Consider the following 18,897-nt stretch of genomic DNA (forward strand, 5'->3'; position numbering starts at 1 on the left):
AGTGCAATGAATTTAATGTACTACAATTATTTAGTGCCTGATGTTTGGGAAATGCTGGCTGGACTTCCCAAACTGTAAATTTTGTAGTAATTTACACCAAGACTTTCTTCTCACGTAAGCCAGTTACTACAGCATAGATGCTATGGCTTGACACTTGAATTTAATACTATGAATTTTGTTTTTAAATGCACCTCTCTAGAAATATTATCACTTGCTTATCCCTGTATCTTAGAATAATGCAGAAAAGTTTTAAGAAATTCCATTTTTTATAAGGGAAACAGCTATCCTTGTTGGTACCATTTAAACTTTTATTTTTCCCTATTGTGTTTTTTTAAGAGACATTTTCTTTTTTTCCCTTTCCCTCCCTCTTCCTTTTTGCCTTGAGTATTTTTAAAGCAGTAGTTCAAGAGGACACTTTCAAGCTTGTTACATTGGAATTTTGGCAGAAAATTTTAAATTTTCACTATAGCACTTCCAAGTTAGGAGAAACTTGGTTTTGAAAACTGATGCTGATATAAAATGGCATATTTAATGACAGATGTATCTAAAGAAAGCTGTTAAGATGCAGATTATCCCCCTGGGGAGGGGAGATCAAAACTGCCAATCTATAAAATATACTTGTTAGGGGAAGGCATGGAATCTATCTATGCAAGCACTTTGATTGCAGGGGACAGTGTAGCAGCATGTGGCATCATAACCTAAGAGCAGACAAATCAGCTTGATGACTTTCAAAGCCAAGAATACTGCTGGAGGCAAGGGTACTCCAGTCTAGAAGAAATTAAAACATATAGAGACTGTTATTAATTCCATATCTATTTTTGTGTAGTCAAATCTGTATGCAAATCCTTAGCATCTCATTTTGGCAGATTAATCTAAAAGTGACGAGCGGCATGTGAAAGGAATGTAATGATAAAACACCACCGATGAGTAGTAGTGCAGGAAAAATCTAGGCTGTGTACAGTACTTGGTATGAGGGGCTTTTTATGGGGAAAATAAATGGTTTTTATTTCTTTGATTATTTATGAATTATTTTACTAGGAAGCAACCCCTCCACCAAACAGAACAAAAACGAAACAGTTTCCAGGCTTTTCTTTCTTAAGAGTGACTTGGTAAGAGGCCCGGCATCCTGTTTCCGATATACCTCCTGTAGTTTAACATTTAGAGGGAATCAGCAAAATAACTGATTTCAAAATAGTAATCTGGCATCTCATTTCTAAATATCCCTGTACAAGAGAAAAGAAATATGCAAAAGAAATTGAATTATGAAAAAGATCATTGTGTATCTGTACGTACAGTTGACAGTATACAAGGATGTACAACAACACAGAGCTACATAATATATCCTGAGGTTAGGAAGGGGAATAATCAGAACTTGCCTATGCATATTGTTGCATATGTAATCTACAGAGGCTGTGATAGACAGTAAATGGCAACATCTTAGCATGGTGGAAATATTTTGAAATAACACCCTATGTCTGGCTTGTCTGTTTAGATTGTAAACTCTTCAGAGCAAGGACCACATGTTATTACATGCGTGTACAGTGCCTCGCACAATGGGATTGGCGTCTCAAGACATGGCTATAATATAAATAATGAGTGTTGTCACCCAGCAGTAAAGGGCAATTTGCTTTAATAGATTTGTCCTTAGTTTCTCCTAGATGTGTAAAAATGTCTGGAGCTGCAAGACATTGAATGGGAGGCTTTTCCTATGAATTGGTTGTGCTATTGACATTGCAGGATGTAGCTTGCTTTTTTCCTTGACCAGGTGTAATATTGTTGCTGCCTGTATTCTAGATCATAGGATGTGGTATAATAAATAATTGACTTTTGCTTAGATGAAGTTAAAGATTTATTAACCCAGGATATTAAAAAATAATCACAGCAGGGCATGATGAAATCTTGAGGTTAACAAAATTATGGAGACAATATAGATGTTGTTACAAAGTTTCTAAGTATCTACATACAAAATATCTGGAAATCGCTCTATTTTGGACATTACCTTTAAGTATTACATTTAAAAAAATGAAAGGGAAGGTGAGGTTAGAGGTCAAGGGGAAATATGATTATAGCTTTCTGATGAGCAGCCCGGAAGCAGATTTTGGCAAATGATTTATTAATTATGATTTTTTTTAAAGGCAACACTGCACTCTGCCCATAGGAAGACATATGGTCAGATCCTGGGCCCCATTAAGGTCACTTTGGGTCACCAGAGTGCTTCAAAGAGCAATTGAGGATTACTGCAGCATGGGAGAATTCTCTGGCCAGCCCTCCTGGCCACTATCTCAACCCTAGGGTCATTTCAGGGTTTGCCAGGGACAAGAGAAGGTGGAGCTGAAGCGCAGTGCATGACTGGCCCCTTGGGACTAGTTTAGCCAGCATGAATTAGAGCTCGTCTGTGGCTGCTGTGACTTGCACTGAAGGCTGATCTACCCCACCCTCCCGCTAATCCAAACCCAGGGATGTTTGGTGAGGTGCCAGCTATGCCCGTTTATACCATCCGTGACTTTAACCGCTAGGACGCACTGTCCCTTCGCGGCGGGCAGCCCGGGCTAGGCTGACGGATGCCCCAAGGTCCTAACCACCCGTGACTTTAACTGCTAGAGCTCAGAGCTCCTTCGCAGCGGGCAGTCAACACTGACTGACAGGTGCCCCAATGGCAGCACTAAGAGCCTCTCCACACCCGTGACTTTAACTGCTAGAGCTCAGAGCTCCTTCGCAGCGGGCAGCCAGGATTGACTGACAGGTGCCCCAAGAGTTTGCCCCGTGGAGGCGGCACAACTCAACGCTAGGCTCTTAGTACTCTCACCTAATGGCCAGGCTTTATAGCCAAAACGGCTGAGGTTCTTTAATTGTGTTGGCTGCTTTACAGTAAACCAGAGAAACAAGTCAGGCTTATGCACAATGGTTACCAAAATTTATTAAACTAGATTCTAATCATGTGGTTACAAAATTGCTAGTGCCTACTTATTTAAATGTAGAGATGTTACACACACAAACAAGTTACAAAACTGAAGCCACAATCCCAAAGAAAGAAAACAAAGTATAGAGCTCTATTTCAAAATATGTGTACACTAAAGATAGGAGATCAGGTGTGGGTGCTTCTTACCCTCCTTGCATCTCTCGATTCCAGCGGTGCCAAGCCAGGATCGGTCACTCAATTCCGCGGAAAGACGAATAAGGGACAAGGCTTAGGGACCCTCTTAGCTGCAGAAGCCTTGGGAGGCTGTCACTTATCTGACCAGCAGATAGATAGTGAAAAGCACTCAAAAATCATGGTGCTGTAGGTCCCATACTTATACCTCTGTACTCCTTTATTCTCTTTCTCCTTTCTTATGCCAAATTGGGGCTGGTCTGTCTGGGCGACGCCAGCTCTCGCAAGAGTAGTTCACACTTGCAAGGGAGAAACAATAAGTTTCGACTACTGGACACTTCTTTTATCAGGGTAAATATTTTCCCACCTAGGATGTTGGGGTGTGTGCATCACGCTATTTAGTAGGGGCTAAGAGCCATGTCTGTCACAGCTTCTCTGTCTGCTGTGAGCCTAATCATTGTATATGTTCCCAGAGGCACATTGTCACAGCACACCTGTGCTTCTCACAGCTTCAAAGGCTGTGCTGGAATTTATGTTGAGTGCCCTGTTGTTTTGGCTCCCGTGTGTTTCTAGCAATGCTGGTCTGAGGGGGGGCTGGCTGTCTGGCTACACTGCTGTGACTTGCACTGAAGGCTGATCTACCCCACCCTCCCGCTAATCCAAAAATCAATTTAGATGCCACTTTCTCTCCTCCATGCTCCGCACAGTTGAGGATTGTCGCTGACCCAAAGAATTTCTTAAGGCTCTGATGCTGCAATCCAGTCTTCGCGGTGTCCCAAGGATGTGAGTGCGTGAAGGGCTTCACCTGTGTGGATCAGATTACAGCATCGGGGCCTATGAGGATGAACATTTAAAACCAAGAGAGCACAGGGTGATCATATATCAAATCATTAATGTGAAGCATCAATTTGGGCCAAATAAACTATCCTAGGCATTTTGAAGGTACCTTTCATCTTTGTTTGTAAATTATATTGAGAGCTAAGCAGCCAGGATGCAGTATTTGGATATGCTTCTTGGCAATGGTTAATGGTGTTCCAGACTTAACCATTGTTGAAGGAGCCCACAGCATACATATGCTAGTTATTCACATGGCTACTTCCATGAGCAAGATATTCTCTTCCTAAATACAAATCTCATTTTGTTTTTCTTTCAGAATTATATGTGAAAGTGATTGTTGTTCTAAGATTCAGCACAATGTTTTCTGAATGAAAATGATGCCCCATAGTGCCATTCCTGTTTGGTTACAGCTCTAATCCCCACCTCCAACTCCTAAATTTTCTCCTGTCCTGTGGTTTACTCCATAGGTCCTCTCTTCTCTTTGACTGCCTCTTAGATTGCATACTCCTTGGAGCAGGGACAGTCTAGTCATTTCACCTCTCTGTGCCTCGTTTTTCCCATCTGTAAAATGGGTATAATGATATTGACCTCTTTCATAAGTCATTTTGAGATCTACTGACTAAAAGTGCTATATAAGTGCTAGGGATTATTATTATTATTAATCTTTGTCTCTTGAACAGGGATGAGCACACGGAACCACAGAAATGTAGGGCTGGGAGGGACCTTGAGAGGGCATCTAGTTCAGCCCCCGGCACTGAGGCAGAACCAAGTAAACCTAGGTCACCCCTGCCAGGTGATTGTCTAACCTGTTCTTGTCTAAATCTCCAATGACAGGGATTCCATAAACTCCCATGGAAGCCTATTCCAGAATTTAACTAACCTAAATCTCCCTTTCTGCAGATTAAGCTGATTACTCCTTGTCTTGCCTTCAATGGACATGGAGAACAATTGAACCATGCTCTTTATAATAGTCCTTAGCACATTTGAAGACTGGTCAGTGTACTAAACAAATAATATTATTGTACCATGTTTTAGCCCAATGAATTAGCTTTACACAGAGAGATCAATTGTTTATTTGTTTGTTGCTGTTTTGCCTTGTATTCTGGCAACATGGATCAGCTGTGCTAGTTATTAACTAGATCAAAGGTCTAACTGTGTGAAAGTAAAACTGGTAATAAGTAATATAATTATGTCGTAGATTTAATACTGTGATATATAAAATTATAGTCCTAAATGTGCTTGATTTCTTTACTAAGATCTTGGTCTTTTTTGGTACTCATGAAAACATTTTAACCCATGTAAAATCTCTTGTAGGAGGAGTAACAAATACTGCACAATACCAGAACAGGTTAATGGTCTATGATCCTAAGCAGGTGAGTTTCTGTGTTGTAGATGTTTGCTTATATGTTTGAATGAACAACGTATATAACAAATGTATATTAAAGAATACTGGCAGATCAAAAATACTGCCAATTCAAACTGCTAGTGTTTTATACCTACTTTCCACTGTTGTAAATGAGTATACATGTACAGAGTAACAGAGAATAAGGGCCACTGTTTAAAAAAATAATATTCTTTAACTGGGTTACTGAAAGCATTTTAGATTAGCAACACTGAAAACATGTTAAAAATCTACTTATTTATCACCATTTATTCTGCTTCTTTGCTTTTTGCAAACCATTAGCTTTGGACAATGCAAATAAACTAGTCAGTTTCACATTCTGGTTCTCCAATGGTAGCCCAGTGTTGCGATATTTCTGCTCCACATGCAGCAGGGAAATGTGTAAAACCAAACAAAAGTGTTTTCGTGAACATAAAACTATTTCTATTAATATTAGGGTTTGTAAAATTTTCATTTACCACAAAAACATAATTTTGGACCTACACTGCCCATCAGTGATCTGTTAAACTGATTTATTGCAAAGCAGTTGATTAAAATAGATATTTTTGTAAAAAAAAAAAAAAAAAGAGAGAGAAAGAAATCTGACCATTTTTGATATTGCTAAAGTGCCTATCACTTTATTATCTGAGCACCAAAAATATCTTTTAGGAATTTGGTCATACATTATGTGTTTTGTTTAGGTTAAAATTCTCCAGTAACAACTTCAGAGCACTGGGACAGAGCATATGGTATTATGTCCTTTTCTCCTTTATTAGGAAACAAACACCCTAATCCTACAGTCACATCAGCATGAGTGGACTCTCATGCCCCTATAGAAGGATATTGACTTCTGATTGCTGGGTAGGGGCTTTGAGTTTTATATTTAAAGCCAAGTTCTACCAACAGATACTTACATGTGACTCCCAGTGGTTTTATGGGGAGCACCACGTCTGTATCCAAGAGCAGAAGTTGGCTGCAGGAATCACAGTTAACAATTTCTTTTAAAGGGCACAATATGTCATTATTGATTATACAAACAGAGGTTCTGTTATAAATCTTTGTCCATAGTGATCACAGGCTACAGTCTTATTTTGCTTGTGATTTGGGCATCATACTTACATACATTGCCTCCTTTTTGTGTTGTGCATGCTTTGCCTAGATTCCTTAGTTGCTCAGGTATCCCAGCAGACGCATCCTAAAATATCTGTGGCTTGGCTACTTCAGCATAACTTGCTAATTGCAGGAGGCCAAGTCTGATACACAAATAGTTAAAGAGGAAGAATGTGTTAGCATTCTTTAAATGAGGTCTGCTTCATGTTTGTACACACATGCTCTTTTTAAAAATTCTGCTGGCATATTGTTTATGGTGGGTACTGGAAAACATCACATCTGCTTGCATCTTGCACAGAATCTCAATAACTCTATCATTCAGCAGTAGTGCTTGTTTCTGTGCTAGGCCTTTGTGGAGAGTCGATAATGCCTGCCATCTGCCACAGAGCACACAGCTACCTGCCAACAAGCAGGCTGGGGTGACCTCTGCTTCCCCACCACTGATTAGTATTCACACGCTGGCTTATTAGGAATGACCCCACCAGGCCCCTCTGTTTCTTTGCCTTTGCAGTGCTTGGCGGCTCACCTGGCAGGCACTGCAGTGGAGGAAGCTAAAGATATAATCAGGGGATGCAGGCAGGCTTTGCAAAGCAGATGGTGTCTATAGTCTTGTGTCAAGGGACTGGACTGCTAATGCAAAAATTAATTCCTAATATTCAAATATTATATATTGTAATGAATAGCTATATACTGTGGAGGCCACTGTCAGAGGCTATTGAGTTACCAAGTTACAGGGTATTTAATATAAGGAATTACCCCACAGACTAATTGTTCTAACTTCCCCCACTAATAAATTAGACCTTTTGTAGCAGGTTGTTTGACTGTTCAAGGTAGCTGGAGCAGTTGTTTTCTGACTCCTAAAGTTTCATATCTTTTTACCCTTAAAAAAGTAGTAAAACTCCTGCAGTGCCTCCTTCCTGGTTAATAAATATTCAAAACCATTTTTCTTATATAAATGATTCAATCAAAATACGGAGGGATAAAGAAAACAACATGGAATGCACAAATAAGATGCTATGAGATTTTTTTTTCCTGTTCCTTTGCTTCCTAAAGATAAAAACCAAATAAGTTTCTGAATGAAGGGGGGAAAAAACCCTCTTCCAGCCCTGATATAGCTCCCTGTTCCAGGTTTCAGTGCGATTTACAGAGGAGAGATCTAATACTTTCTTACTGAAGCACGTCAGCACCGCGTTCTATTTTTTTTTAACCGTGACAGGAGAGAGCAACGTCTGAAACCTTTAGTCTTTCAGAAATGTTCTCATGACTTTTTCAGCACAGATACACTTATTTTAATATTATATTGCACCAGATGAAAATTATAATTGTAATCTACACTCTTGCTTGGAATCTATCCCTTGATTAAAATCTGTCCATGAGTAACTCAGATTCACCATATGTCATGAAAGAAGATTTTTTTCAATATATTCTAAATAAAGGATCAAGGGAGATTAGATGAAAAAGTGAATGTTGGGGGATGGTGGAAATACTGTGTTGTATCCATGGGAGAAGAGTCCCTGGCTCACCTGTGCTCCTGTCACATCACTATTTTCATGTTTCAGTTACACTTAAGAAATCAACATTTGGTTGTGTCTTCCATCTGTCCTCTTATCCTGTCAAACCAACAATGCCTGAAGTATAACCAAAGACAACATTTACCACATGGCTACATTCTAAAGAAGTGGGAAGAATTCTAAAGAACCTCTGAATTCTCCCAAAAGATAAATATCAAAATATAGAACTACAAAGATTACCAGCTATGGTGTGGGTGTTGGAGTCCAATCAATTGACCAGCTGTTCTAAGTAACATTCAAATTTAGCAATATATTTACACAAGATTTGTGGCTAGTAAGAGGGATATGTGACACTCATAGCACTTGCAAGTCTCCAAGGACTGCTGAGCCTGAGACCAGTTTTTCTTTGTTTACATTTCTAGAATAAGTGGATAAGCCGAAGCCCCATGTTACAGAGGAGAGTGTACCATTCCATGGCGGCTGTCCAAAGGAGGCTTTATGTTTTAGGCGGGAATGATTTAGACTACAATAATGATCGGATTCTTGTACGCCACATAGATTCTTATAACATAGACACCGACCAATGGACGCGCTGCAGCTTCAACATGTTGACAGGCAAGTCTTTTTCATGAAATGTACAATGAAAGCAATTTGTGGGAGGGTTTTGTTTTGTTTTGTTTCAGGAGCCTAATTCTCCTCCGTTACAGCACTTTTACAAAGGTGGACCTCCACTGACTTCAGTGGAATCACTCCTGATTTAGGAACCGATGCAAACCCATTGAAGTCAACAGGAGCCATTGCCTTGCTGCTCTAAGAGAGAAGAAAATCAGCCAGAAAACATTTAAGAAGAGTGTTCTTTTGGAGCATTGCAGGCTACATTTTCAAAACGATGCAACTAAAAGGGGTTTAATTAAACAATCAAAATAATAAAATGATTAAATCTTATTTCCCCTTTCACTAGGTGCTTAATTGCACCAATGGAAATATCTCACTTTTTTGAGTACACAAAGGCAATTCAACTATACCTTGCACTCCATGAAAGTGTAGTTTTATAGGGTCTGCTGGTGGTGGTGGTGGTGGTGTTCAGAGTATTTATGGAGATGCATAACTGTCCCATACTTATTACTACATAATAGTGTCTTAACAGGATGCCAGAAAGGAGTTTATTTATTAGAACTAAATCAAATCAGAGATGAGTAGATTAGCATTGATGGCTGCTGGATTTGCAAACTTCCTCTTGAGTAGCTTGAGGGATCATTGCAGTAACAGCTAGCAAAGCAGTGCACCTCATTTACTTCTGTCACACACATTACCTAGCATCATGACTGTGTGATGTGCCTCTCAGAAATACTATTGAGTATAAGCAGCAGGGAGATACAGCCCAACATTATGCCAGGCAAGTAATGTGTCCCAGGAGTAAACCAGTGGCAGCTGCCTAGGGAGCCGCATTGAAAGAGGCATCTCCAGAACCTTACTGCAGGAATGCTGAGGTCATTCAATCATTGGCCTGACTTGAACAACTGTTCCTTCAGCCGCAGAGTTTCTGTCCGCCCAAATGCTGGTTCTTGCATCTGCTCAGTCAGCTGTAAGCGTCCTAGAATCTTGCTTGGTTGTTGCTCAGAATCCTTTGTATAGGCACCACAACCACTTTCTTGATGCAGCCCAGCAAATGAAGCAAAGGATTCAGGAGCTAAAGGCTGAGCAGCAGCGAGAACAAGGAGTTTGCGGAGTTGGTTAATTTGAGGGAAGGGAGTAATACACAATGGTCACCAAATCCCATCTTCAGGGATTCCTAGGTTGCTTTAAGGCCCAGCCTGATGTCAACATCATTCTTTTAAGTATCGCTTTGAAGTTACTAGTTCTGGATGCAAAGACATAGATAATACACATGTCTGGCTGTTTGGTGGCTGAGTCAGGGAATCAAAATGCTAGACTTAATTGAGTGAAAGGGTTTTGTCATAAATATAAAGGGAAGGGTAAACCCCTTTAAAATCCCTCCTGGCCAGAGGAAAAATCTTCTCACCTGTAAAGGGTTAAGAAGCTAAAGGTAACCTCGCTGGCACCTGACCAAAATGACCAATGAGGAGACAAGATACTTTCAAAAGCTGGGAGCGGGGAGAAAAACAAAGGGTCTGTGTCTGTCTGTGTGATGCTTTTGCCGGAGACAGAACAGGAATGGAGTCTTAGAACTTAGTAAGTAATCTAGCTAGGTATGTGTTAGATCATGATTTCTTTAAATGGCTGAGAAAATAGCTGTGCTGAATAGAATGAATATTCTATGTGTGTCTTTTTTGTAACTTAAAGTTTTGCCTAGAGGGATTCTCTATGTTTTGAATCTAATTACCCTGTAATCTACCATCCTGATTTTACAGAGGTGATTCCTTTACTTCTATTAAAAGTCTTCTTGTAAGAAAACTGAATGCTTTTTTCATTGTTCTAAGATCCAAGGGTTTGGGTCTGTGGTCACCTATGCAAATTGGTGAGGATTTTTACCAAACCTTCCCCAGGAAGTGGGGTGCAAGGGTTGGGAGGATTTTGGGGGGAAAGACGTGTCTAAACTATGTTTTTTCAGGAACCCAGATAAAGTTTGGTGGTGGTAGTGGAAATCCAAGGGCAAAGGGTAAAATTAATTTGTACCTTGGGGAAGTTTTAACCTAAGCTGGTAAAAGTAAGCTTAGGAGGTTTTCATGCAGGTCCCCACATCTGTACCCTAGAGTTCAGAGTGGGGAAGGAACCTTGACAGGTGTTCTCTGATATCGATAGATACCTGGAACTGGTAAAAGAGGGGAGGGACTAAACTTTGTTTTAAATTAAGTTTCCTTTCCATCCTTCTCTCCCCCTTCAATGCTTTTAAAGGTGCAGGATTGACAGCCTCTGGCAAAGAACCACTTTGTTTTTGCACAGAATAGGCAGCACAACAGAAGCAGTGGCAATGCGGGCTTCCTCACTTTGGATGTGCCTGAGCACCTCTGAAGTCAATGGGATCAGTAGCAGGGCCTGTGCTTCAAACCTGACGTTGAAGGAATGGTTCCAAGGATGGGGGTACTTTTTCCGCTCTGTGCCTTCAGTGCTCAGCCTTTCTGTTGAGATTGCCACTAAGGATTCCACTTAGAGCTGTGCTTGGTGATGGGACACAGAGTTTTAAACAGTGTTTACATTTTTCTAGAATGTCATTAAAATGCGCAGATTCCTTAAACAAGCTTTTCCTATTTAAAATAGGAACAACTTCTGCTTTTAGCTATACCCATCTAACCCCATAAAATTCAAGAGGTCTGCACAGGTGCCAGTTTGGCTTCATTGGTCTAACAGTGTATCTTATTAGAGTAGTATGTTTATATTAAACATATGTAATACACACACACACGCGCGTATAGTTGTAGATACATGCACAAGAGGCTTAATTCCTCTTTCAGAGATGTATTGGTATCTACTATTTCTTACACTACTGAAAAGAATGTTTATAAAATATACTTTTCTTTAATACACTTTAAACTGTGCAGTCTGTTCCCTATTCAAGTGTTACTAACCTGGCTTGCAGTGTGTGGTTTTTGGCATCATCTCTGTCCTTCAGGATAGCACTCAAATTGCATTCCTGGGGATAGTACATGATAAGCCCTTCTCTCCACTTTAACTTCCAGGAATTGGTAGTTCTGAAACTGTCATGTTACAGCAAATCTATGTGTATCTCATGAACAAAATCTCTAACTTTTGATGCTAACAGAATTAATTAAAAGATGCAAGTGCTTTCGATTTCCTTTTTGCTTTAGGTCAGAATGAATCTGGCGTTGCTGTCCACAATGGAAGAATATATTTAGTTGGCGGCTATTCTATTTGGACAAATGAGCCTTTGGCATGTATCCAGGTGAGAGATTTAGGTTTCTTTTGAAGTCTCTTCAAATGTTTCTGCAAGGGTCCTTTTTGCATAGCTGTTATCAAAAAGCAAAATTTATTTGAAGTGGCGAGAGAAAGAGATTAGGGATGATTCTTATGCAGTTACTGAATCTCTAAAACATACCTGGGAAATGTTGTGAATATTAACAGATTTCCAGGTTAGCAATTAGATTTAATACTTCTGCATAAAATTTTCTGGGACTATAGATTGGGCAATTCCTCTCTTGACAAAATTTGGGTAAAAAAAAAAAAAGCACTTGCATATTACCAGGTGCCATGACACTTAAAGTGTCTAAATGAAGGGGGAATGTCCTATTAATTTTTCAGCCCTCTCATTTTCCATAAAGAGGCCAGAAATAACCAGTAATTGATCTAGGTCAAAATTTGGGCTGGAACACCGCAACCTGCCTTAGTTGTGCATGTGTTCATTACTTTGGAGCATGTTTTAAAGTTCCGCTAAGAGCTTTGCCATTGGTACTAGGTTCTCCAGTAAAGTCTTCTGCTGCTCTAGAGTCCATCATAACAGCAACTGCCCTCTTGATCCTTGGCCTTTCATAGATCCCCAAAGCTGTAAATAACCTGTGAAAGTGGGATTATAGAATCACAGAAATATAGGGCTGGAAGGAACCTTAGGACATCATCTAGGCAGGACCAAGTATACCTAGACCATCCCAGACAGGTGTTTGTCTAAACTGTTTTTAAAAACCTCCAGTGATGGAGATCCCATCTCTTTTGGAAGCCTATTCCAGTACTTAACTATCCTTATAGTTAGAAAGCTTTCCTAATATCTAACTGAAATTGCCCTTGCTCCAGATTAAGCCCATTACTTCTTGTCCCACCTTCAGTGGACATGGGGACACTGATCACCATCCTCTTTATAACAGCCCGTAATGCATTTGAAACTTATTATCAGGACCCTCTGTCTTCTTTCCTCAAAACTAAACATGCCCAGTTATTCTAAACCTTTTGCCATTTGTTGCTCTCCTCTTGACTCTCCAAATTGTCCACATCTTTTCTAAAATGTGGCACCCAGAACTGGACACAGTACTCCAGCTGAGGCCTCACCAGTGCTGAGCAGACCAGGATGGTTACTTTCCATGTCTTACATAACATGCCTCGTGTCATACTACTCTCCTGTTAACACACCCTGAAATGATATTAACTTTTTTCACAACTGCATCACATTGTTGGCTCATCCAAGAACTCCCAGATCCTTTTTTAGAAATATTACTGCTTAGCCAGTTATTCCCCCTTTGTATTTCATTTGATTTTTCCTTCTTAAGCGTAGTACTTTGAACTCCCCTTTATTGAATTTCATCTTGTTGATTTTGGACCAATTATCCAATTTATAAAGATCATTTTGAATTCTAATACTGTCTGCCAACCCTCCCAGCTTGGTGTTATCCACAAATTTTATAAGTGTACTCTCCATTCAAGTAATTTATGAAAATATTAAATAGTACCACACCCAGGACAGGCCTCTGTGGGACTCTACTAAATACATCCTCACAGTTTGACAGTGAAGCATTGTTAATTACTCTTTTAGTACGTTCTTTCTACCAGTTTTGCACCCACCTTATAGTAATTTCATCTAGACCACAATTCTCTACTTATGAGAATGTCAGGTGGGACTGTGTCAAAATCAAAATACATGATGTTTATAACATCCTGGCCCCTGGGCCAATAACCCTGTCAAAGAAGGAAAGTAGATTGGACTGGCAAAATTTGTTCTTCACAAATCCATGTTGGCCATTACTTATCACCTTATTATCCTCTAGATGCTTACAAATTGATTAATAGTTTATTCCAGTATCTTTCCGGGTAGTGAAGTTAGGCCGACTGGTCTGTAATTCTTTGAGTCCTCTTTGTTCCTTTTTTTTAAAGTTTAGTGCTATGTTTGCCCTTCTCCAGTCCTCTGGGACCTCACTTGTCCTCTACACGTTCTTAAAGATAATCGCTAACCATTCGTTCGGCTAGTTCCTTATGTACCTAAGGGTGATTTTTGTCAGGATCTGTTGAAGTGAATACATCAAACTTATCAAAATATTCTTCAACCTGTTCTTTCCCTATTTTGGCTTGTATTCCTTTCACCTTGTTAATTTTATTTGTGTTGAGTATTCAGTCACCATTATCTTTTAAGAAAGACTGAAACTAAACAGATATTAAACACCTCCACCTTCTTGAGGTCATCTGTTAATAGTTCTCCTATGCTAAGTAGTGGAACTACATTTTCCTTCAACCTTTCTCTTGCTCTTATGTATTTATAGAACCTCTTCTTATTGCCTTTGATGTCCTGTGCTAGGTGTAACATATTTTGTTTCTTAGCCTTTCTGATTTTGTCCCTACCTGCTTGTGCTATTGTTTTGGACTGATCCTTAGCAATTTGTCGCTGTTTCCACTTTTTGTAGGATTCCTTTTTAATCTGCAGATCATTAAAGAGCTCTTGATGGAGCCGTATCAGCATCTTACTATTCTCCCTATCTTTCCTTCTCCTCAGAATAGTTTGCTGCTGCACCTTTAATATTGTCTCTGAGAAACTGCCAGTTCTCCTAAACAACTTGTTCCCTTACATTTTCTTCCCATATATTTCCCTATGTTTTAAGTTTGGTGGAGTCCAATATCTTTATTCTGCTGCTCCCACTCCTTCCTTTCCCTATAATCATTAAATCTGTAATTGCACGATTACTTTCATCCAAATTGCCTTCCACCTTCAGATTTGCCTCAATTCCTCCCTGTTACTCACCTTGTTATTTTCTTCATCTTCAGAAACAATACTGTCCCTAATACATTTGAAGAACTTTACTGGACATTTTGTTTTGCAATACTACTTTTCCAATAGATGGCTGGATAGTTAAAATCCCACATTACTACTAAGTCTTGTTTTGGATATTTATGTTATTTTTACTAGAAATTCCTTATCTACCTCTTCCTGACAGTAGACTCCTACATGATGTTGCCCCTGATTTCCCACATATACTTTTATCTTCACCCAGAGACATTCAGCTGGTCTGCCAGTCACCTCCTTCTGGATCTCAGAACAAGTGTATATATTCTTGATGTATAATGCAACACCTCCTCCCTTTTTCCCCTGCCTGTCCTTTGTGAAGAAGCTATACCCCTCAGTATTCTAGTCACACGATTTATCCCACCAAGTTTCAGTGATGCCACTTAAGATGTAATTTCTTATGTACTAATACTTCCAGGTCTTCCCCATATTCCTTGTATTTGTGTATAGACATCTAAAATGTCGAGCAGTTCCCCCACTGTTTTCTCCCTTGTTGCTTCTATGTAATTTTCTATTCCCCGACATCTAGTAAGGTCATTTCACACACACACACACACACACACACACACACACACACTGTCTCTCTCTCTTTCTCACTTAGAGCCCTGTGTGGATACAAATTTATATCTGCGGAACCGCAGGGCTCTCCCAGGAACCACAGCGGCGAAGGGAGCAGAATGTGGGGCCGCCGCTCCTCTGGCACAGCTGTACTGCCCCCAGTCCTGCCCACTGGGGCAGGCACCAGGCTCATCAGCAGCTGTCCCTGGTCGCGCTCTTGTGTTCAAGCGGTGTGCACGCCCCCGGACAGTTGCGTGGAAGGGATGGGGGCAGAGCTGGGGGCAGGGCTGCGGGCAGTATAGCTGTGCTGGAAGAGCTGCCAGCACTGGCTCCTGGGAGTGGCAGCCCCAAGTTCTGCTGCTTTCTCAGCTGTGGTTCCCAGGAGAGCCCTGCGGTTCCACGGATACTGATTTATATCTGCAGATATCCACATACATGGATATAAATTTGTATCCGCACAGGGCTCTGTATATACTTACCTCTGGGCTTTAGGTGACTTATTTTCATTTTTCTGAGTGATGCAGAGCCCCAGTTGTAGAACCATCAGTGATGACAAGTTGAGTGGGGTAACATAATTTACTTGGTCAATTGTAAATGGAAAATTAATTCACAATGGCTTGGATAGGAACACTGTACAGGGCACAAAATGTAACAAACAGCACAATATTAAGTTGGGAAACGTACTAACAAAAACACTTGTTTATAATCTGTGGGACCTTTTGAGTATTATTTCATCTCTGTTTAAATACTACTTCATGGGAAGTGAAAATGCATTTTGGGTCCTGCTTTTGCGTGGACGTTTCCCCACATCACAGAACCATCTCAGAACTGGCAGTCTGCCCAAGAGAGACCCGGGCCTAGAAGAAAAAAATATAACAAATGAGAAAGTGCTTTGGCAGAGCTGTAAGTGTTGACTACATATGCTCTCAGTTGCTGGCATGCTGCCTAGCTTTAACCAGCACTATAAGCCCTTCTATTTTCAAATTCAGCATGCTGTTCCCTCTTTCTGAAGAAAAGCACTTTTCTCTGGATGTCTTCATTTACTCTCTCATTCAGCTGGCCCTGAGTTCCCTCGCTCCTCTAAATACCAGTTTGATAAATGATTCATATTTCGTAGTAATGGTTTAGTGTTTCAGTGCAGAGTTCTACATGTGCAACCATGCAAGTGTAGAGCTAGTAAGTGGGATCAAATTTTACCATTTGCTATTAAGTGACGGTTAGGATAAGATTTGGGTGATATGGACATTAATACATCACTTGATCCCTAAATAAAAGCCATTGGGCTGAAACTGCATTTCCTTGGGATTAATAAGTGTATACAATATATGCCAGCAAATTTGTTGCCTATTTCTTCTGTGATCCTTGAAATATTATTTTCAGCATTTTGGTCCTGCAGGTGCTGGATATTAGCAAGGAAGGGAAAGAAGAAGTATTCTACGGGCCTACACTTCCTTTTGCTTCTAATGGAATAGCAGCATGCTTCCTTCCAGCTCCCTATTTCACATGCCCGAACCTCCAGACTTTACAAGTGCCTCACCACAGGATTGGCACTATGTGAGAAAAAGAATGCACCATCCATAAAAACAAAAGGGGGGGAAAAGCGCTGCATACAGCAATTTCACATTTGGATCAATTAAGCATGAAATGCTTCTTTATCTTCTACACATTTGTCTTAAAGTCAAATAACAATAGGCAAAAAAATGAACATTTTTTTCACTAAAGGCTCCACACCTCAGTCTGCAATTTCTCTCTGGCCCAAATTAAGAACATACACTTCATACCAACCTGTTTGCCATTTTCTGTGGGTGACAGCTTGTTACCTGCCTCTATTTAAATTCTTTATACATCTTTGAAAGGCATTCTGAGTGCACCCAGCATCCTGCCTGGCCTGTTGTTCCTTGGGGTCTGCACATTAAATGGATGGCCAGTGGCCCTGTTCAAAGACAATATAATACAATGTTTATAAGCTTAACAAGGACAATATTCTATTATGCTAAATTATTCAACTTCCAAGGTACCTGTGGCAAAAAGGATAAATGCATTGACCTTCAGTTCCCAACTTCTTCACCACTGAAGTTTCTCATTTAAGAAAACTTTATTGGAAATTTAGATAGCGTGAAGCATAATAAAGTAAAACAACAATCAAACCTCTTTCCCCTTTAAATGTATTATGGGCATCTACCAGGAAACTGATTTTTTGCATCTCATCCGAATACAGAATACACTGAAGTTTCAGTGGCTATTACTGTACAACACTGTACTGAACCTACTTGTCAAAGAAATTGATATACAAAATTATCTTTATTTACCAAGGTCTACTTTTAAATGTTATCTTCTATCAGATGATCAATTCTTCCTGATACCAGCAATCTTTTAATGATTGGAAATAACCTCTTTACTATATAATTAAAATGCACCATTTACTTCATATTTTTAGTAGCCAGTTTGTAAAGGGTTACCATATTTACAATTCTCAATGAACAGTCTCATTTTGTCCAACATATGGTACCACAAATCACTGGCTTCCAGAGGCTAAATCGGTGTATAATAAAGTCAATATTTTATTTATTCTTTCAATTTATATAGTGTCTCCATGCAATACTCCAGGCATATGTACAATTTATAATAATAAAACCAAACCATTATATTCTGGTTTTCTCTGGCTATTGTGACCCCTGCCCTTTTTTTTGATGTTTTTGCCATTTATTTGCAAATATGTGACAACATGGGTGTTCGTAAATATTAACCAAGAAGAATACTATTAAACCTCTCGGTTGATGACCTACGGCCACAATGCATTTCTCTGATCTATGTACTTATAGATCCCACACCACCATAATATTTGAACAGATCTCAGAACATAGAATTCCTGTTGCTATTCATGGTAATTTCAAGTCCAGAATAGTATCAAGGAATACCCAGTGCATTTTTGGAGAGGAGCATTTTGCTCTTAGTCCAACGAGAGCTGTTACTGAGTCAAATAAATTTGATCATACAGATGGTAACTCTTTTCAGGGCTACTGTTAGTGATAAAAGGAAGTTCTACTTATCCCATCTGATTCTTCTTCTTGGAGTTGAAACTTCACCTTTTCAATGTGTCAGCATAGATTTTGTATCAAAAATTGTTTTGTCAATTGTCCTAGATAACTTAAAAGTAGACAGGGTAGAAGAGATCTAACTGCATATTTGTCACTGGGAATGATTATCTGAGCACTGATAATACTTTCTTTCCATGAAGACTCAGCTGTGAAGAAGTTTAGATCAAGATATTTTTCCCCCCAACTGCATGGCTCATGGGTCTCGAAGGTCACTGAATTTTTTATTTTGCTTTTCTCTGGTTTCCTGCAGATCAGCATCCAGAGGCATTTCTTAGTTTCTCCATATGGAACAGGAATTCTTGAAAACTTACTCTGACTTTAGAAAGTAATCTCCCTACATAGTGTGTGGGGTCTATGCCTTGCTTTGTATTTGGAATTTCCAGGACTGAGTTGTTTGTATTTTCCAGTAGCATCGTTTTATTCTCTAGGGAGCATGGTCTAAGTGATGGGAGCAGGAGTCTGAGAGTCAGGGCCCCCAGGTTCTGATACTGGTTCTGCATATGAATGAGTCATCAACCTCCAGTCTGATTTCCCCCATCTAGAAAAGGTGTATATACTACTACCCATTTCACTGGTGTTGGGAGAACTTATTGAAGTTTGTAAAGCACTGAGACAGACAAAAGTTCCCAGGATAT

At 39.8% G+C, this 18,897-nt stretch overlaps 1 protein-coding gene across 7 annotated transcripts in view; it reads left to right on the forward strand.

The window, feature by feature from the left end:
- KLHL32 (kelch like family member 32) overlaps positions 1–18,897 on the forward strand; it is a 207,072-nt gene that overhangs the window by 170,757 nt on the left and 17,418 nt on the right. For 3 of the 7 annotated variants that reach the window (XM_043542675.1, XM_043542677.1, XM_043542676.1), the window contains 4 exons: positions 5,243–5,301; positions 8,353–8,545; positions 11,698–11,792; positions 16,561–17,295. In XM_043542675.1, the coding sequence (XP_043398610.1) occupies positions 5,243–5,301; positions 8,353–8,545; positions 11,698–11,792; positions 16,561–16,722 (509 nt within the window). In that variant the 3' untranslated portion in view covers positions 16,723–17,295. Of the gene's footprint in view, positions 1–5,242; positions 5,302–8,352; positions 8,546–11,697; positions 11,793–16,560; positions 17,296–18,897 lie in introns of those variants that run through there. The other 4 variants (XR_006289497.1, XM_043542678.1, XR_006289499.1 and 1 more) reach the window with 3 other exon arrangements.

The sequence above is a fragment of the Chelonia mydas genome, chromosome 3 (genome assembly GCF_015237465.2).
Source record: "Chelonia mydas isolate rCheMyd1 chromosome 3, rCheMyd1.pri.v2, whole genome shotgun sequence".
In the NCBI taxonomy this organism is placed as follows: Eukaryota; Metazoa; Chordata; order Testudines; family Cheloniidae; genus Chelonia; species Chelonia mydas.